The sequence below is a fragment of the Magnolia sinica genome, chromosome 5 (genome assembly GCF_029962835.1).
Source record: "Magnolia sinica isolate HGM2019 chromosome 5, MsV1, whole genome shotgun sequence".
Classification (NCBI taxonomy): domain Eukaryota; kingdom Viridiplantae; phylum Streptophyta; class Magnoliopsida; order Magnoliales; family Magnoliaceae; genus Magnolia; species Magnolia sinica.
In genome coordinates this window covers 87,886,579-87,906,447 of record NC_080577.1, presented here as the reverse complement: position 1 = coordinate 87,906,447, position 19,869 = coordinate 87,886,579, and the positions used below count along the sequence as shown (strand labels likewise).

General features: G+C 39.5%; 1 protein-coding gene across 2 annotated transcripts; it reads right to left on the bottom strand.

Moving 5' to 3' along the window:
* Window positions 1–345: 345 nt before the first annotated feature.
* Window positions 346–19,014, bottom strand: LOC131246251 (cytochrome P450 71A1-like). 2 transcript variants are annotated; one of them, XM_058246181.1, is made up of 2 exons: window positions 18,071–19,014; window positions 346–1,131 (listed from the first exon to the last, which is right to left on the bottom strand). In XM_058246181.1, exons 1-2 carry the CDS (start codon window positions 18,950–18,952, stop codon window positions 499–501), a joined length of 1,515 nt encoding a protein of 504 aa, XP_058102164.1. In that variant the 5' UTR covers window positions 18,953–19,014; the 3' UTR covers window positions 346–498. The 2 variants fall into 2 exon arrangements, with proteins under 2 accessions (XP_058102164.1, XP_058102163.1); XM_058246180.1 differs by lacking the exon at window positions 346–1,131 and adding an exon at window positions 14,896–15,679 and having other exon boundaries at window positions 18,071–19,001.
* Between the last annotated feature and the right edge of the window lie 855 nt (window positions 19,015–19,869).

The window sequence follows — 19,869 nt, the reverse complement described above, 5'->3', positions numbered from 1 at the left end:
TTCGTAGGGTGCTCCTAGAGTCATTCGAAGATATTCTAAGGTTTCCCAAACTATTCCAGATGGTTTCTAAATAGTTATAGGGTTTCAAATGGTGTAGCAAAGGGTGAGATTCGAAGTTGTTCGAATCGGGTAAGTCCTTTTTCTTTGTAATTTATGCTTTCAAAGTGGATTTCTGTCACTTTGTGCCATGGTTTTTTCCCGAAAGGGTTTTCCACGTTAATTAATGTGTTCTCTTTGTGCTTGCTTGGTGCTTTTGGATTGCAATCCTAGATTCATTTCTGTGTGATTCCGCTGTTTATCCCAACAATACCTAGTAGTATATTTAATATTAGGGTTACCATAATCTCACTTGCAACACTTGTATTACATTTATGCGTTTTAAAAGAACTATAGAGGCAAAAAAAAAAAAAAGATTTACACATATCCAAAATCAAACAAACCAGTCCACACATTATTGTAGGCTATACATGACTAAATATTAGAGGTGGAAATCCTCTATTAATCCTTTTTCCCATTTGTTAAATTGATGTAATCGATAGGCACAAGGAAGAGAGGAGATTTCTTATGCGTGGTGATACAAGGTAATTCACTCATGTCGATGTCCTCCTTGTTCATGCCGGAAGGCAGTTCCCAATTAAAAGAATAGAGAAGATTTGCGAGAGAAATCTCCACAGTCACAACTCCAAAATGCATTCCTAGGCAAATCCTCCATCCACCCTCGAATGGTATGAATTGGAAGCCATTTCCTTCATAATCAATGGGGCTATCTGTGAATCTCCTTGGCCAAAACTCTCCTGGATTTTCCCATGTTTCAGGTTCCTGCCCAATAGCTAATGCATTGATAAATACCAATGTTTTTGGGGCAACGTCATATCCATCAAGCCTACATTGACGGGTAGTTTCTCGTGGAACAAGCATAGGGGCAGCAGGGTGCATTCTAAAAATCTCCTTCACAACTAACTGGAAATAGTTAAGTTGGTGTAGGTCATCTTCTTCTACCTTACCTCTGTTTCCAATAATCCTTCTAATTTTGTGTTGTACTTTCTTCATCACACTTGGTTTCCTTATAAGCTCCGTCATGGCCCACACCACCGTTGCAACACCGGTGTCGGTTCCGGCTATAAAAATATCCTGCAATAAAAATAGGGGCCAACATTAGCCAAAAGTGTATTTTATCAGTCTAATATTTACCCCAGAAGTTACCTACTATGAAAGTGGACATGCTTGACATTTTACAATTTACAATTTGGTAGCAAATGCTCAGCTGCATGCTAGTTTGCACAAAACTCATGTGAACTTTCTAAGAACTCATCATATGTGATGTGACTCCAAAATCTAAACGGTCCACGTGAAGCAGCACCTCATAAAACCCCAGGGTTAATTTTTACCTTGATCCGAAACTTTGGTGGGCCATGAAAAATGAAAATAGTTTCCTCCCTAATTTGCATTTCTCTTTGCTATGGCCCACTAGAATTTTAGATCAAGGTAAAAATTTGTACCTTGAGGTTTCATGGGATTCTGCATCACATGGACTATTCAGATTAGTTACCTATGACACGTGTGCAAAGGTGCGCACGTGAGATGACTCTCTCTCTCTCTCTCTCTCTCTCTCTCTCTCTCTCTCTCTCTCTCTATATATATATATATATATATATATATATATATAGGGAAAAGGTACTACACGCTCGACCGTATGTTATGTTCCATACGGTCGAGAGCTGGCAACACACAAGCGGTCAGATGTTGAAAATTCTAACCCAATGGTAAGATTTTAGAGGATAAGTGGAGAAACAAAACCGATGAAACCAGTTCTTAAAATATGACTTGGAGTATTTCCTGTAAAAGCCTTTAGCATGAAGTAGTGCACTAGAATCCTGGGTGGGGCATACCGTGAGATTTTTTGAGAAATCCACCCCGTCCATCCGTTTTTCCATATCATTTAAGGGGTTAAGCCTAAAATTGAACCAAATCCAAGTCTCAAGTTGATCGTATCACAGGAAACAGTGGGAATAATGATTTCAACCATTGAAATCATGTTAGGCCCCACATTGATGTTTATTTGTCATCCAATCTATTTATAAGATCATATAGACATGGATGAAGAGAAAAAACAAATATAAGCTTGATCCAAAACTTCCATGGGCCCCAAGAATATTTTTAACGGTAGATGTTCAATTCTACTGTTTTATGTGGTGTGGTCCATTTGAACATTTTATATGATTAATTTTTGGGCTCAAGCCCTAAAATCATATGGTAAAATGGATGGATGGAGTGGTTCAGATACATAAATCATGGTGGACTTCACTGTGTCTACTCAGTACGCTAAGGGTAGTGAGTTACTCCGCAATCTGCTTCCGTCGAATAGGGGCGCGGATTAGATAATGACACGCGAGCAGCAAGACTCACTGCTGAAGTTACGTCACCAAGTTCCGTGGGCCCCATTATAATGTGTGTTTTGTATCCACTCCATCCACTTGGAGAGATCATTTTAGGGCAATATCCAAAGAACAAGTTAAATCCAAAGCTCTAGTGGACCCCAACACAGAAAACAGTGGGACAGTGACGCCCACCATTAAAAACTTCTAAATGCCATGAAAGTTTTAGATCAAGCTAATATTTGTGTTTTCCCTTCTTTCACGTCTTTTTTAACTTTTGAACAGGTTGGATTTCAAATAAACATTATGGTGGGCCTTGGGATAGTTTCAATTTTGGGAATCACTCTCCCCACTGTTTTCTGTGGTGGGGTCCACTACAGATTTTTATCTACCTCATTCTTTGGCTCATGCCCTAAAATGATATCTCAAAATGGATGGACGGTGTGGATACAACACATACATCATAGTGGGGCCTACAAAACTTAGTGACGTCACTTTAGTCGCGGAACCGCTACTCAACCTTTCAGTATCTAACCCACGTACGACAAACAGGCCCCTTCCGAAAACGGATTGGCTACTCCCTGCCACCGGAAGCGTATTGCGTAGTGAGTGCGGGTTGCGCAGTAACTCACTACGCTTAGCGTACTGAGTAAACTTTGTGGGGTCCACTGTGATTTATTTATTATATCCACTCTATCCATTCATTTTACCAAATAATTTCAGGGGTATAACCTAAAAATGAAATATATAAAATGTTTAAATGGACCACATAACAGGAAATAGTTGAATTGAACGTCTACAGTTGAAATTTCTTGGGGGACCACAGAAGTTTTGGATCAAGCTTATATTTGTTTTTCCCATTCATCTACGTCTGTATAATCTTATGAACAGGTTGGATGAAAATTAAACATCACTGTGGGGCCTAGCAAGGTTTCAACGGTGGAAATCATTGTCTCCACTGCTTCCTGTGATATGGTCCACTTGATCTTTGGATATGCTTCAATTTTGGTCTCAACCCTTTAAATTAGATGGAAAAATGAATGGACGGTGTGGATAAATCACATACATTCAAGGTGGGCCCAAGTGACTCAGTACGCAATCCGATTTCCCTGCCACCCGCCAATGGCGGGTGGTCAATGCTCCATGGGCCCCACAATGATGTATGTGTTTCATTCATGACGTCCATCTATTTTTCTAGATCATTTTCGGGTATGAGACCAAAAATAAGGTATATCCCAATCTCAAGTGGACCGCATTACAGGAAACAGTGTTGATTGAACGTCGACCATTAAAAACTTTTTGGGATCCAAAATAGTTTTGGATCAAGATGATCTATATATATATATATATATATATATATATATATATATATATATATATATATATATATATATATATATATATATATTTCATTTCATCTATGTCTGTATGACCTAATCAATAGATTGGATGTCAAATAAACAATACAGTGAGCCTTAGGAGGATTTTAATGGTGGACATACAATCACTATTGTTTTCCTATGGTGTGGTCCACCTGAGATTTATATCCCTTTCATTTTTGGGATAAAGCTATAAGATGGTATGTAAAAATGAATAAATGACATGGATGAAGCACATACATCATCGTGGGGCCCATAAAGTACCAACCATCACCACCCGGCTAGTGGCAGGGGAATAGCCAATTCGTTTCCGCCCATTCCGCACTCAGGCAAAAGAAAGAGGACAGGGATTGCGTCCTTCCCGGTAATTTGTTTGGCAGGGCTTTGTAGGGCCCAACGTGATGTAATTGTTTTATCCATGTCGTTCAATGCTTTTCTTATATTCTTATATTATTTTAAGTTATGATCCTAAAAATGAAGCAGGTCCACAGCTCTAATGGACCACACCAAATGAAGCTGCAGTGATAATGACACCCACCGTTGAAACCTTTTTAAGGGCTACCGTGATGTTATTTTTTATACCATCCAACCTATTCAAAAGGTCATGTAGACATGGATGAAGGGAAAACACAAATATCAGATTGATCTGAAAATTCTTCATATCCTAAGAAGTTTTTAATAGTGGATGTTCAATCCCCAACTTGTGGTCCACTTGATCCCTGGAACTGACTCATTTTTTGGATCATAACTTAAAATGATATGAGAAAAATGGATGGACGGGGTGGATTTCTCAAAAAACCCCACGTAAGCCCTATCTAGGTTTCTAAGGCAGGACCTTCATGCGGAGGCTTTTCGTGGGAAACTTACGTGAGAGAGAGAGAGCCGGTTTCACCGGTTTTGTTTCTCCACTCACCTATAAAATCTCACCTTTCTCCCTATAAAATCTCACCGTTCCTTTGAAACTTTTGCCATCCGACTGCTAGCATAGTGCCAGCTCTCGACCGTATGGAAGGTAACATACGGTCGAGCGTATAGTACCTTTTCCTATATATATATATGGGAAAAGGTACTACGCGCTCCACCGCATGGTACCTTTCGATAAGGTCGAGAGTTGGCAACACACTAGCGGTCGGATGTTGACCAACTGTGAGATTTTATAGGATGAGTAGAGAAACAAAACCGATGAAACCAGTTATTAAAATAGGACTTCATGTATTTCTTGCAAAAGCCTTTATCATGAAATACTGCTCTGGAAACCTAAGTGGGGCCTACCGTGAGATTTTTTGAAAAATCCACCTCGTCCATTGATTTTTTCATATCATTGAGGGGTTGAGCCTAAAATTGAACCAAATCCAAGTGTCAAGTTGATCATATCACAGGAAATAGTAAGAATAATGATTTCAGCCATTGAAATCTTGTAGGCCCCACAGTGATGTTTATTTGTCATCCAATTTGTTCATAAGATCATACAGACATGGATGAAGAGAAAAAACAAATATAAGCTTGATCCAAAACTTCCGTGGTCCCCAAGAATTTTTCAACAGTAGACGTTCAATTCAACAGTTTCATGTGGTGTGGTTCATTTGAACATTATATATGATTAATTTTTGGACTCAGGCCCTAAAATTATATGGTAAAATGGATGGACGGAGTGGATAAGATACATAAATCATGAAGGACCTTAAAGAGTTTACTCAGTACTCTGAGCATAGTGAGTTACTCACTGCGCATTTTGCTTCCGTTAAACAGGGGTGCGGATTGGATACTGACTGGTTGAGTAGCGAGACTCGCTACTCAAGTGACATGGAACTTACTATGATGTATGTTTTGTATCCACGCCTTCCATCCACTTGGAGATATCATTCTAGGGCAATATCCAAAAAACGAGTTAAATCCAAATCCCCAGCGGACCCCAGCAAAGAAAACAATGGGACAGTGACACCAACCATTAAAAACTTCTAAATGCCACAAAAGTTTTAGATCAAGCTGATATATATATATATATATATATATATATATATATATATATATATATATATATATATTTATATATTGATGAGAGAGAGAGAGAGAGAGAGAGAGAGAGAGAGAGAGAGAGAGAGGGAAATGGTACTATAAGGTCGAGCACACAGAACCTTATGTTTTAACGTGAGCCGTTGGATGATAAACATTCAAAATGCGCGATGCTGACTAGAAGATGCGACAACCTCTTGGGGAAGCTTAATGTGATAGGAAGCTAGTTAGGGCCCACCATCATGTTGTGAGAAATCCACACCGTCCATCTATTTTTTTCATGTCACGTTAAGATATGAGACAAAAAGTGGGGTAGATCAGAAAATAACGTGGGTTCACAACAAGAAATAGTGAGGAATGGATGTCTGCGAGTGAACATTGGTGGGGTTACAGAAGTTTTGGATTGGGCTAATATTTTTGTATTTTCAGTTCATCCTAGTAAGAATGACCCTGTGAACAGTATGGATGGCATATAAGAATAATGGTAGACCTTAGGAAGGTTTCAACAGTAGGCATTTAACTACTTACATTTTCTTGTTGTGTGGCCTAGTTAAATTATAGATATACCTTATTATTTTTCCCACGTCCTAACATGACTAGAAAAAATGAATGAACGTGGTAGATTTCTCATAAACATTATAATGAGCCCACCTATCTATGTAGATAAAAATTCCTTCCCACACAATCCAGATGATAGGTTGTCTGCGTGGGAAGTGAATTACGTGCGGCTCAGGCCTGACCCAAGAGGGTGTGGCCCTTATTGTAGGCCCACATTGATGTATGAATTTTATATTCACTCCACCCATCTATCTTTATAGATCATTCTAAGATATGATTCAGAACCTTAAGCAGATCCAATTATCTGGTGGACCAAACCATAGTAAAAGGTTGTGATTGACAATTAATGGGCCACTTATATTTTGGATGAAGCTGATATATTCTTTTATTTTACTTCATCCAGGTTTATGTAACGCATCAATAGGTTAGATGGAAAATAAGCACAATGTAAACATTACAGTGGGCCATGGGAAGTTTTTAATGGTAGAGTATACAATCACTATTGTTTCCAATAGTATGGTTCACCTTAAAATTGGATCTTCTTTATTTTTGGAATCAGGACCTAAAATTGTCTTCCAAATCAGATGAATCGTGTGGGTACACAATATGTAGATCAAGTTGGGCCCTACGATGAGGGACGCACTATCGTAGTTTAGGCGGAGGCCGCACCTAATCTGCTCCCTTCGCGTGGGAAGCGACAAGGCTAGTGTGCCACATGCCACTGACCTTGGTGATGTGTTGCCGTCGCTAAGTCCGTGGGCCCTACCATGATATAAGTATTATATCCACACCGTCCATCCATTTGGAAAAATCATTTGAAGGCATTAGCACAAAAATTAAGCAAATCCAAAGCTCAAGTGGACCATAACATAGAAAGTAGTAGGATTGAACGCCTACCATTGAAAACTTCTTGGGGCCACAAAAGTTTTGGATCAAGATGATATTTGTTTGGTCCCTTCATCCATTTTTGTGTGACGATACAGACAGGTTGGATGTAAAATAAACATCATGATGGGCCATAGAAAGGTTTCAACAGTGGGCATCATTGTCCCCACTGCTTTATGTGTCGTGGTCCACTTGAGGTTTGGATCTGCCTCAGTTTTACGGTCAAGCCCTAAAATGATATCTCAAAATAGATAGACGGTATGGATATAACACATATAATGGAGGACCACATAATTGGTGACAACAACACAACCCACGATTGTGTAACGCCTATTTATCCGTTTTTGCCCTTTTTTTGGGATGGCATTTCCGCTGTATATTTTGAAAATTTATCATCCAATGGTTCAGACTAAGACACAACTCGACCTTATATTATGGTTCTATGCGCTCGACCTTATACTACCATTTCCCTATATGGTAAATAGTACTATGAGGTCGACCTCATGGGAACTTCCCATCAATCTATATAAACCACATCATCACACACTGTATTTAATGGAAATGGATTGGCTACTCCCCTTGCCACAAGCCCGGTGGCTGGTGGTAGGTGCTCTGTGGGCCCCACCATGATGTATGTATTTCATCCATTTCGTTCATCCATTTTTACAGGTAATTTTATGGATTGATCCCAAAAATGAGAGGGATATAAATCTCAGGTGACCACACCACAGGAAAACAATAGTAATTGGATATCCACCATTAAAATCCTCATAAGGCCCACTATACTTTTTATTTGACATCCAATCTGTTGATTAGGTCATACAGGCCCAAATGAAGGGAAAAAACAAAAATAAGCTTGATCAAAAACTTTCATGGCCCCCAAAAGGTTTTTAATGGCCGACACTCATTCAACACTGTTTCCTATGATGTGGTCCACTTGAGATTGGGATATACCTAAATTTTAGTCTCATGTCATAAAACGATCTGAAAAAATAGATGGACAGCATGGATGAAACATATTCATCATGGTTTGGTCCACAGAGCACCGACCACCAGCCATTGGCTGGTGGTAGAGGAGTAGCCAATCCGTTCTGGTATTTAATACAACAGTGCTGACATTAATGACATGGACCAATCACAATGCAAAAAAGTAGAATTTTTTGGCTTGTGGCTAGCCGGGATTCATATAATAGACTATCACATAGCACCTATGGAAGTTTGTGATCTTATTATTATTCCCAAGCTAGGATAAATGAGATAGGTTATGTTAGGTAGGCAGCCCATGTGTAAGTTTAGCTATAGCTTTCATCATGAATGTTTACTATCCGCCCTTATAAAGATATGATCGTTAGTAGAGTGAAATGGGACAAGGAGATTCACGTAGATGACCCCACTAAGTTGTAATAAGAAATCCTTACTCAAGCTAGGATAAATGAGATAGGTTATGTTAGGTAGGCAGCCCATGTGTAAGTTTAGCAATAGCTTTCATCATGAATGTTTACTATCTGACCTTATAAAGATATGATCGTTAGTAGAGTGAAATGGGACAAGGAGATTCACGTAGATGACCCCAGTAAGCTGTAATAAGAAATCCTTACTCATGACTTAATGGTAGACTCGCAAGAGTTTCAACGTAAGGCCATCTGTTCAAGTACGCATTGCGGTGTATGGTTTGAAGGTGTGCATTAAAAAAAATGTATGTACTAAGTGGAAGCGGTTTGGCTGGTGTACCCGATGGCTGGTGTGTGTACGTGTCCTGTAAAAATGAGGCATGGATTAGCTACTGACAGGTTGAGCAGTGAGACTGGCTACTGAAGTTACGTCACCAAGTTCTGTGGCCCCACCATGATGTATGTTTTGTATTCACGCATTCCATCCATTTGGAGAGATCATTTTAGGGCAAGATCCAAAGAATTGAGTTAATCCAAAGCTCCAGTGGACCCCAGCACATAAAACAGTGGGGACAATGACGCCGACTATTAAAAACTTCTAAAGGCCACAAAAGTTTTAGATCAAGCTGATATTTATGTTTTCCCTTCTTTCATGACTTTTTTTAAACTTTTGAACATGTTGGATTTCAAATGAACGTTATGATGGGCCTTAGGATAGTTTCAATGGTAGGAATCACTCTCCACACTGTTTTCTGTGGTGGGGTCCACTACAGATTTTTATCTGCCTCATTCTTTGGCTCGTGCCCTAAAATGATTATCTCAAAATGGATGGACAGTGTGGATACAACAAATAGATCATAATAGAGGCCACACAACTTGGTGACGTCACTTTAGTAGCGGACTCGCTACTCAACCTGTCAGTATTCAATCCACATCCGTGAAAACGAGCGCTGAGGTTCCGAGCAGCACGAATGGTACAAATGAGATCAAAGTTTTATGGCCCCAACAATGCTTTTTTACTATGTCCACACTGTTAATCCATTTGGCTGGATCACTCTAAAAAATGAGTCATATCCGAGGCTTAAGTGAACCACACCACAAATAGCATGGGACAATGATTCTCACTGTTAAAATATTCTTAGAATCTAAGATGATATTTATTTTTCATCGAATCTATTCATAACGTCACACAGGCATGGATAAAGAGAAAATTACTATTGTAGAACCCACCTTTTATCTAGCGTTTTTTTCCAACATTCAAAACTTACCTTCCCAACTTAGACCTTGCACGTGCGGACAGAACATTTGAGGACGAAAATACCTCTGCTTTTCGAGTAATTAATCTTTTTTGTAGACATATGGCTACGGATTATAACCGTAGCCATAGTAGCAGGAGTATTTTCGTCCTCAAATGCTCTGTCCGTACGTGCAAGGTCTAAGTTGAAAAGGCAACTTTTGGATCCTTCATAAGGACGTTGGAAAAAAGGTAGAGCCTACAGTGATAATTTTCTCAAGAGGAAACACAATATTATAAAATTTCTGTTAGACAAAAGCGTTTCAACGGTGGATGTTCCCCAGGCTTTTTGCAGTGTAGCGCTCGGAAGAGGATTGGCTGGTGTACCTTACACCAGCTATATAGCTGGTGTAGGTACGGGTCGTGCTTGCGCCGACCCTACTCGAGCTCAGAGTTGTACGAACGGTTCAAAGCAGATCAAAGTTACATGGGCCCCACAGTGATGTATTTATTATATCCATACCGTTCATCCATTTTTAGAGATCATTTTATAGTATTAGACAAAAAAATGAATCATATCCAAAGCTCAACTGGACCACACCAAAAATAGCAGCGAGGGTAATGATTTTCACCGTTAAAAAATTCGTAGGGACCACCATAACATTTATTTTCCATCCAATTTGTTAATAAGGTCACAAATACATGGATGAAGAGGAAACCAAAATTCATATTGATTTGAAACTTTTGTGAACCCAATTGGATTTCAATGGTAGACATTCAATCCCCCACTGCCTTTTTGCGGTGTGGTCCATTTGATCTTTATATTTGTCTTATTTTTCGGCTCAAGTCTTAAGAAGATCTTGCCAAATGAATGAACGGTTTAGATATAACACATATCTCATGATGGGACCCATAGGACTTACTTATATCAATACACACAGCTGTTGTGCGGTACACCAGCCAATCCGCGCAGCCGGTGCCTTTACTCGTGCTAAGCTGCGCGTAAGCGCCAGATAGCAGTCTTAAATACGCCAAGCGCGGCCAAGGCGCTTCCCAACTAAACACGTGCATGTAATAGTACGCGCGCGTCATGCTCGCGCATCCGCGGACATGCCTGCGCGCGTGTATTACATTAGACGCGCAACTCAACCAAAAATATCCAACAATTTGAGTCATATAACACATGCCTCGTGATGGACCACAGGACTTGCTTACGTCAATAGATATAGCTGGCTGTTGGCTGGTACACCAGCTAATCCGCTTCCACAGTCATGATTTTGTATTGTCGTATTTCTCAGCTCAAGCCTTACAACGAGCTTGCCAAATGGGCGGACAGTTTTGGATATAACATATACCTTGTGCTGGAGTCTACTGTGTCGTCGATACACTAGTCAGGTGGGTGGTGGTGTTGTGTGGTACAACAGCCTCCGTCATGGGACGCGGATTGGATACTAAATAAGTTGAATAGCGAGTCTACTATTGCAGTGAGGTCACCGTGTTCTATGGGCCCCACCATGATGTATGTATGTACTGTATCCATACCATCCATACATTTAGACAGATCATTCTAAGGAATGGTCCAAAGAACGAGGCAGATCCAAGGCTGGGTGACCCCACCACAGAAAACAGTGGTGAGAGTGACGCCTACCATTGAAACCTTCCAAAGGCCCACCATGATGTTTATTTCAGATCCAACCTATTCATGTGTTAACGCATATATGAAAGAAGGGAAAACACAAATATTAGCTTGACTGAAGACTCTTGTGACTCTTAGAAATTTTTAAAGGTGAGTGTCACTCTCCCCACTATTTTCTATCGTGGGGATCTCCTGGAGAGCTTTGGATCCGACTCATTTTGTGGATCATGCACTAATATAATATCTGCAAATGGATGGGCCGTGTAGATACAAAACATACAGCATGGTGTGGCCACCAAACTTGGTGACATCACTTCAAGAGTCAGTCTCGCTACTCAAACCGTCGCTAGCTAATCCGCGTCCTCTCTGTCATGATGGTAAATATAAAATAATTATTACTCAGTGGAAATAATGCCAGCCGTCCCCCACGATGTTGACAGCCATGGGGTTTGAAAAGTTATAGCCTAATCCAAGGAGAAACACAAAATCTCAATTCATAGAGTAAACTTTTTAGGGGGTAACATGATGTACGTGTCTTATCCCCTCCATCCATCCATTTTTCATGTCCAAAAATCTCAAGTGAACCACACCACAAGTAACACGGAGAATTGAACGTTTGTTGAAAAAAAGTTTTGGATCAATTTTATATTTGAAAATTTCCCTTCTTTCATGTCTGTGTGACCTTATGAAATAGTTGGATGACTGATACACATCACTGTGAGCTTTAAGAAGATTTAGTTTTCAATAGTGGACATCATTATCCTCCTTTGTTTCTGGTTGTCTGGTCCACTTAATATTAGAATCTATTTCATTTTTAGGCTCTCGTAGAACAAATAAATGACATAGATAAAACACATACATCATAGTGAGACCCATAGATAATCGTCATCAGTATGCCATCATAGTTTTCAAAGGATATTTTTTCGGTTGTTCTCCTGTTTTTCTCTCTTCAAAACACATGTTACAACTCATCATTATTATGTTTTACCATCAATTAGGGATAATATCTCAAATACATGATTACTATTAACCAAAATGAGATTAGCTAATTTTTAGGGGTTGACAAGATTGGGCATATTGGCATCAGATAATTAGTTACGATAAGTCTTAGATGATGATGATGATGATGATTCTATTCCAATCTTATGATGCAGGATTCTATGGTATGTCTTCAAAAAACAATAGAAAGAAGATAAAATAATCATCTGTGAAACTTCTCTGATAGACCAAGTAAAGGCAAAGAGAAGAAAGAGTAGATAACCATGAGCAGCGCCTTGATGTGGTCTATGGTGAAATGGTGATCTTTTTGGACTCGTATTAAAACATCCCCAAGATCTTTTTGGTCTCTGGTGTAGATTTCAGAAAGTCGACTTCAAGTTACTCATTTGTACTAGTGGGTGGAGCGATCTATTGGATGTCGAAGCTTCAGTCTATGATAGCTCTTTTTGCGACTAGAGCAGATTATATGGTAATACGGAAGCATTCAGAGAAGATATTTTGTTGAAAGGCATGATAAATCAATTAGGGCTTCAGCAGGAGGCCATGCTAGTTAATTATGACAGCAAGAGCGTTATCAATTTAGCTAAAAACTCAATTTATCATTCTCGTATTAAACACATTGATATTCATCACTATTTTATCTGACATATGCTTGAAGAATGATGTGTAACTCTGGAGAAGATTCATAGTAACATGAATCCTGCGGACATACTCACCAAGGTAGTTCAGATAGAGAAGTTCAAGTTCTATGCGACTTCTCTGAGCTTGATGAAGGCATAAAAAGAGGACAAAGTGTGCACAAGAAGCAATAGTAGAGCTATGATGCAAGGCAGAGGTGAGAGAAGAGGACAATAAGCTACATTTTGATGATTGAAGACACGTGGAGATTGTTCTTTTTTGAAGTCTTAAATCATTCAGAAATAGGGTATGTCGATTGTATCGACAGACCATTTGATGTCATCGAGATCTGTTCAATGCCATTGAATAGTGCTCAATCCCATTGAGAATTTTTGAATTTTATCTAGTTAGTTGCTGGACTAACCGAGTGTTCTTTCGATGCGGTCAGTGATGGTTTCGATGACATCGAAGATTAGTTCAATGACATCGAGGATGGCTCGATGCAATCGAAGAAAATTAGATTTTCATGTCTTGTCTCTAGACTGTTTAGGTGTTAGTTCAATGCCATCAATATGGCTTCGATGCCATTGAAGGATAGAGTTCGATGACATCGAAGTGTGTTCGATGACATTGAATGGATCCGTGTAGATTTACGCGAAGTTGTGATTTTACAGGATTTGCTTCCTATTTCAGTTGTGATTCTTCCAAAGGCTATATATTGGAGCGTAATCGGAATTGAGAGGTATTCTAGGTTTTCTACTTCGTCCAAAGGGTTTCAAGGGTGTAGCAAGGGTTTAATTCGAGGTTGTTCGAATCAGGTAAGCTCTCTTCCTTTGTAATTTTCTACTTTCATAGTGATCATTTGTCGTTTTATGCCGTGGTTTTTTCCCGTGATGGTTTTTCCACGTTAAAATTGTTATGTTCTCTTTGTGCTTGTGGGGTGCAATTGGATTACTTCTTTAGATTCATCTTTGTGTGCTTCTGCAATCCCCTAATAGGGAGTTCCCCTCTACTTCCATAGCAACGAGTAGGAGCCCCACTGCTCCCTAGCCTAGCCAGGCCATCCACCGCTCTCAAGCCTGTAACAATGGTTGACTATTAATTTGATGGTTAAAATCAATCAATTGGAATGATTCTTGTATGGCAATCTATGAAATGTGTACTGGATTTGATGGACAATCCACGTCGGTCCAATTCCATATATCTAGTGCAACTAGGATCACTATAAGTTACAATGCTCTTAGAGAACAATAGATCATTATTAGGGGCAAAATTTTATAGCATTTGGTTTTAAAATTGCTAAAACCATGGATTATTAAAGGACATGGAAAGGTTTTAAACACATGTAAAGGACATTTATGTAGTTTAAGAGGTCAAGCTCCACGCTAATCAAACTTGTTAATTGTAGTCTTGTTGATTGTAATCAACCTATGTAATAGTGTTGCACTACGCCTATATGAGTTTTGTACTTTCATTGCTGGTCCCCAGCCTGGATAAAAGAGGGTTACATTAGGTTGGTAGTCAACGTCAAACTTATGCCATAACTTCCAAAATGAATTTAATGGAACAGAATTCATATAGCCAAACCCCAATTAATTGGGATAAGGCTTAGATGACGAGGACAACTAAGCTATGTGCTTTGTAAAGCTCTCTATCAAAGTGCCTGCTTTTCACAACTGCAACTCCTTTCCCTACTCTTATGTCCTACAAACCACTTCCTTCCCTCTCTGCATGCATTTCTTATGCCATATCTAAAAGTTCTCATGACATACCTAGTAATACATTTAATATTAGGGTTGCCATAATCTCACTTGCAACACTTGTATTACATTTATGCGTTTTAAAATAACTATAGAGGGAAAAAAAAAAAAGATTTACACTTATCCAAAATCAAACAAACCATTCCACACATTGTTGTAGGCTATAGATGACTAAATATTAGAGGTAGAAATCTTCTATTTATCTGTTTTCCCATTTGTTGAATTGATGTAATCGATCGGCACAAGTAAGAGAGGAGATTTCTTATGCACAGTGATACCAGGTAATCCACTCATGTCGATATCCTCCTTGTTCATGCCAGAAGGCAGTTCCCAATTAAAAGAATAGAGAAGATTTGCAAGAGCAATCTCCACAGTCACAACTCCAAAATGCATTCCCGGGCAAATCCTCCTTCCTGCCCCGAATGGTATGAATTGGAAGTCATTTCCTTTATAATCAATGGGGCTATCTGTGAATCTCTCTGGCCAAAACTCTCCTGGATTTTTCCATGATTCAGGTTCATGCCCAATAGCTAATGCATTGATAAATACCAATGTTTTTGGGGCAATGTCATATCCATCAAGCCTACATTGACGGGTAGTTTCTCGTGGAACAAGCATAGGGGCAGCAGGGTGCATTCTAAGAGTCTCCTTCACAACTAACTTGAAGTAGTCAAGTTGGCATAGGTCATCTTCTTCTACCTTACCTCTGTTTCCAATAATCCTTCTAATTTCGTGTTGTACTTTGTTCATCACACTTGGTTTCCTTATAAGTTCCGTCATGGCCCACACCACCGTTGCAGCACCGGTGTCGGTTCCAGCTATAAAAATACCCTGCAATAAAAATAGGGGCCACCATTAGCAAAGAGTGTATTTTATTATAGTCTAATATCTACCCCAGAAGTTGCCTGCTATGAAAGTGGACATGCTTGACATTTTACAATTTATAATTTGGTAACATCCAATGGATTCTATTCATATATATATATATATATATATATATATATATATATATATATATATATGACATGGACCAATCACATGCAGAAAAGTAGGATTTTCTGGCGTGTGGCAAGCAGAAGACCCGGATTCATATAATAGACTATCACACAACACCAGTGGAAGTATGGGCTCTTATTATTATTCCCAAGCAGGTATAAAGGAGGTAGGTTATGTTAGGCAGCCCATGTGTAAGTTTAGCTACTTTCATCAACAATGTTGACAATGTGACCTTATAAAGATATGATCGTTAGTAGAGTGAAATAGGACTAAGGAGATACACGTAGGTGACCCAGTAAGTTGTAATAAGGATTATGCCCTTTTGAGTCTTTACTCATGACTTAATGGTAGATTCACAGTAGTTTCAACATAAGGCCAAAAAAAAAACATGTATGTATTCAGTAGAAGCGGATTGGCTGGCGTACCACGCACCACCGATCTGGCTTGTGCGAGCACATGTCCTGTGAAAACGAGTGCTGAGGTTCCCGGCGGTCAGAATGGTCCGAATGAGATCAAAGCTATATGACCCCAACAATGCTTTTATATTATATCAACACCGTTAATCCATTTGGCAAGATCATTTTAGATCAGGCTTTCAAAAATAGTCATATCCAAGTCTCAATTGGACCACACCACAAATAGCATGGGGACAATGATTCTCACCGTTAAAACATTCTTAGAGCCTGCAATGATATTTATTTTTCATCAAATCTATTCATAAGCTCACACAAACGTGGATGGATAAAGAGGAAAAACAAATATTATATTGATCCAAAACTTCTGTGTTTCAACGCTAGATGTTCCTCCAATGCTTGTTGTAGTGTAGTCGTCTTGATGTTTGTGTTGTCCTATTTTTCAGCCAAAGTGTTACAATGAGCTTGCCATATGGACCGACAGTCAGGACAGTTTGGATATAAACACATACCTCATGATAAAGTCTACATAACTTGGTGACGTCAACACACTACCCAGATCAGTAGGGTGTGGTACACCAGCCTCTCTCATGAGTAGTCCCCATGTTGACAGCCATGGGGTTTGATAAGTTATTACCTAATCCCAACACAAGATCTCAATTAATAGAGTATACTTTGTCGGGGGCCTAACACGATGTATGTGTCTTATCCACTCCATCCATCCATTTTACTAGCTCGTTTTAGGAAATAAACCCAAAAATCAGGCTGATCCGAAGCTAAAGTGGACCACACCACAAGTAATAAGTGGAATTGAATGTCTACCGTTGGCAAAAGTTTTGGATCAAGTTGATATTTGAGATTTTCCCTGCTTCCATATATCTGTGACCTTATGAACAGGTTGGATGGCCCATATACATCACTGTGACCTTTAAGAAGATTTCAATTTTTGGTAGTGGACATCATTATCCTCCTTTGTTCATGTTGTTTGGTCCACTTGAAATTTGAATATATCTCATTTTTGGGCTATGGTGAAACAAATTGATGTGACATACAAAAGACACATACATCATAGTGAGACCCATAGATAATCCTCATCAGTATGCCATCACAGTTTTCCAAGGATTATAATTTGGTTTTTTTTTTTTTTTTTTTTTTTTTTTAAGGTGGACCCTTGCCACAATTCCATTATTCACATATGAAAATGTACAACCTTTCGGGAGCTGCCCCAATAAAAGGGGAGCCACACCTATCATATAAGAGAGAAACCTATGCGGACCACAAAAAAAAAAAAAAAACAGGACGCAGCGACGCCAGGACCTCATCCCCACTCTGGCCTTGGCGAACCCCTGGCTAGAGGCCCCCCAGATTCCCTCCCTAGGCCAAGGAAGGAGGAGGGTGCATGACAGAAACTGCAGAAGAGAAAGGTCTAACCGAGCCTAGACCCACTCTGTCCAGGAAACACATGTTACAACTCGGTTGTTCTCCTGTTCTTCTCTCTTCGAAACACATGTTACAACTCATCGTTATTATGTTTTACCATCAATTAGGGATAAGATCTCAGATACATGATTACTATTAACCAAAATGAGATTAGCTAATTTTTAGGGGTTGACAAGATTGGGCATGTCGGTATGCATCAGATAATTAGTTAGGATAAGGCTTAGATGATGATGATGATGATGATGATTCTATTCCTATCTTATGATGCAGGATTCTATGGTATGTCTTCGAAAAACAATAGAAAGAAGAAAAATAATCCGTGAAACTTCTCTGATAGACCAAGTAAAGGCAAGAAGAAGAAAGAGTAGATTACCATGAGCAGCGCCTTGATGTGGTCTCTGGTGAGATGGTGATCCTTTTGGACTCGTATCAATACATCCACAAGATCCTCCTGCTCTTGTTTTACCCTCTCTGGGTCAAGGTGTTCATCGATTACTTGATTGTAGAACATATCCATATCTTGGAAACTCTTCTCCAACCTAGCCCTCTGTCCAGAGACCACATCGATCCAACCCAACCATGGGATGTAGTCAGCGTAGAAGAAAGCTGCGAACAAGGCCTGAGCCTCTTCAAAAACACCATGAAAGTTGGTCTTCGCTCCTCCTCGGTAACTCTTACCGAAAGCAGCCCTGCTAATGATGGTGCTCGTGAGAGAAAGCATGAGCTCAGTTAGATTTACTGGTGTCGAAGATGAAGCAGAACGGGAAATCAATTCGATCATCTGGGCGACCTCATCCGCCCTAATGAAACCGAACGACTGGACTTTCTTGATGCTAAGGAGTTCATTGTTGAAGATTTTCCGCATGTCCCTGTAGTACTCACCGTAGGGCGTGAAAATCAGTTCTAAGAAATTGTAAGAGAGTTTCTTGTAGGAAACAAAGAGAGGTCTATTGCAGAAGTCGAGATCTTGGGTTTTCATCACATCGCGGGCGAGTTTGGAGGAGGAAATAACTAGGGTGGGTAGGCTACCTAGTCTAAGATACATGAGTGGCCCGTATTTTTTGGAGAGTTGCCAGAAAGTGTGATAAGAGAAGTCGCCGAGCTGGTGGAGGTTGCCAATGATGGGAAGCTGTGGAGGACTTGGGGGAAACCTTGTGGGTTTTTTCTTTGGGAAGACATGTAATAGAAGAAGAAGAGGGAGAATCATTAGAAGAATAGGAAGCCATGAGGTGAAGGTGAAGATGAAGAGAGACATTTTTAGATGAGGTTGGCGTTAGTTTCAGCTTTATTGGGCAGCTTTAAATGGACGTGGATTTTTGGATCCGAGCGATGTAAAAATCCTTTTGGGCCATGTTTTTGGATTCTTTTGGATGATGTTTTGAAAATTATTACTTGAATGGATGAAAGGAATCTGCTTTTTGATGAATTTCTATTTTACCTCAATTTATTTATGTGACTGGATTTTTAAGCTCCACCGGGATTTTATTTGAGATCCAACCATGCTCATAAGTTAACATAGACATTACAGAAGGGAAAACACAAATATCAACTTGTTTGAAAACTTTTATAACCCTTAGAGGAGTTTAATGGTGGGTGTGACTCTCTCCACTGTTTTATGTAGTGGGTCCGCTAGAGTTTTGGATATGTTTCATTCTTTGGCTTATGCCCTCAGATGATCTCTCCAAATGGATGGACAATGTGGATACAAAACATACATCATGGTGAGACCTTCTAGGTGACATTACTTCAGTAGCGTGTCTCTCTGCTCAACCTGTGCGCTGAATCACCCTGATAGAAGGAAGCAGGGATCATGTAGTGAGTAACTCATTATGTTCTGTCCATCAATTTTACTAGATAATTTTAGAGCTTGAGACCAAAAATGAAGCATTTACAATGTTCAAATGGACCACACGATAGGAAATAGTTGAATTGAATCTTTACCATTGAAAATTTCTTGGGGGCTACAAAAGCTTTGCATTAAGTTTATATTTTAATTTTTCCTTCATCCATGTCTGTATGATCTTATGAACAGGTTGGATGACAAATAAACATCACGTAGGGGCCTAGAAAGGTTTCAACGGTAGAAATCATTATCCCCATTGTTTACTGTGTTATGATCCACTTCGATATTTGGATATACTTCAATTTTGGGCTCAACCCTTTAAATTAGAT

Bases quoted from the DNA above. Each gene is read 5' to 3' on its own strand.
- LOC131246251 (XM_058246180.1), bottom strand. From the start codon at position 18,952: ATGTCTCTCTTCATCTTCACCTTCACCTCATGGCTTCCTATTCTTCTA. The intron at 15,680-18,070 runs GTAATCTACTCT...TTTTTATTGCAG, and splicing joins ACATCAAGGCGCTGCTCATG to GGTATTTTTATAGCTGGAAC.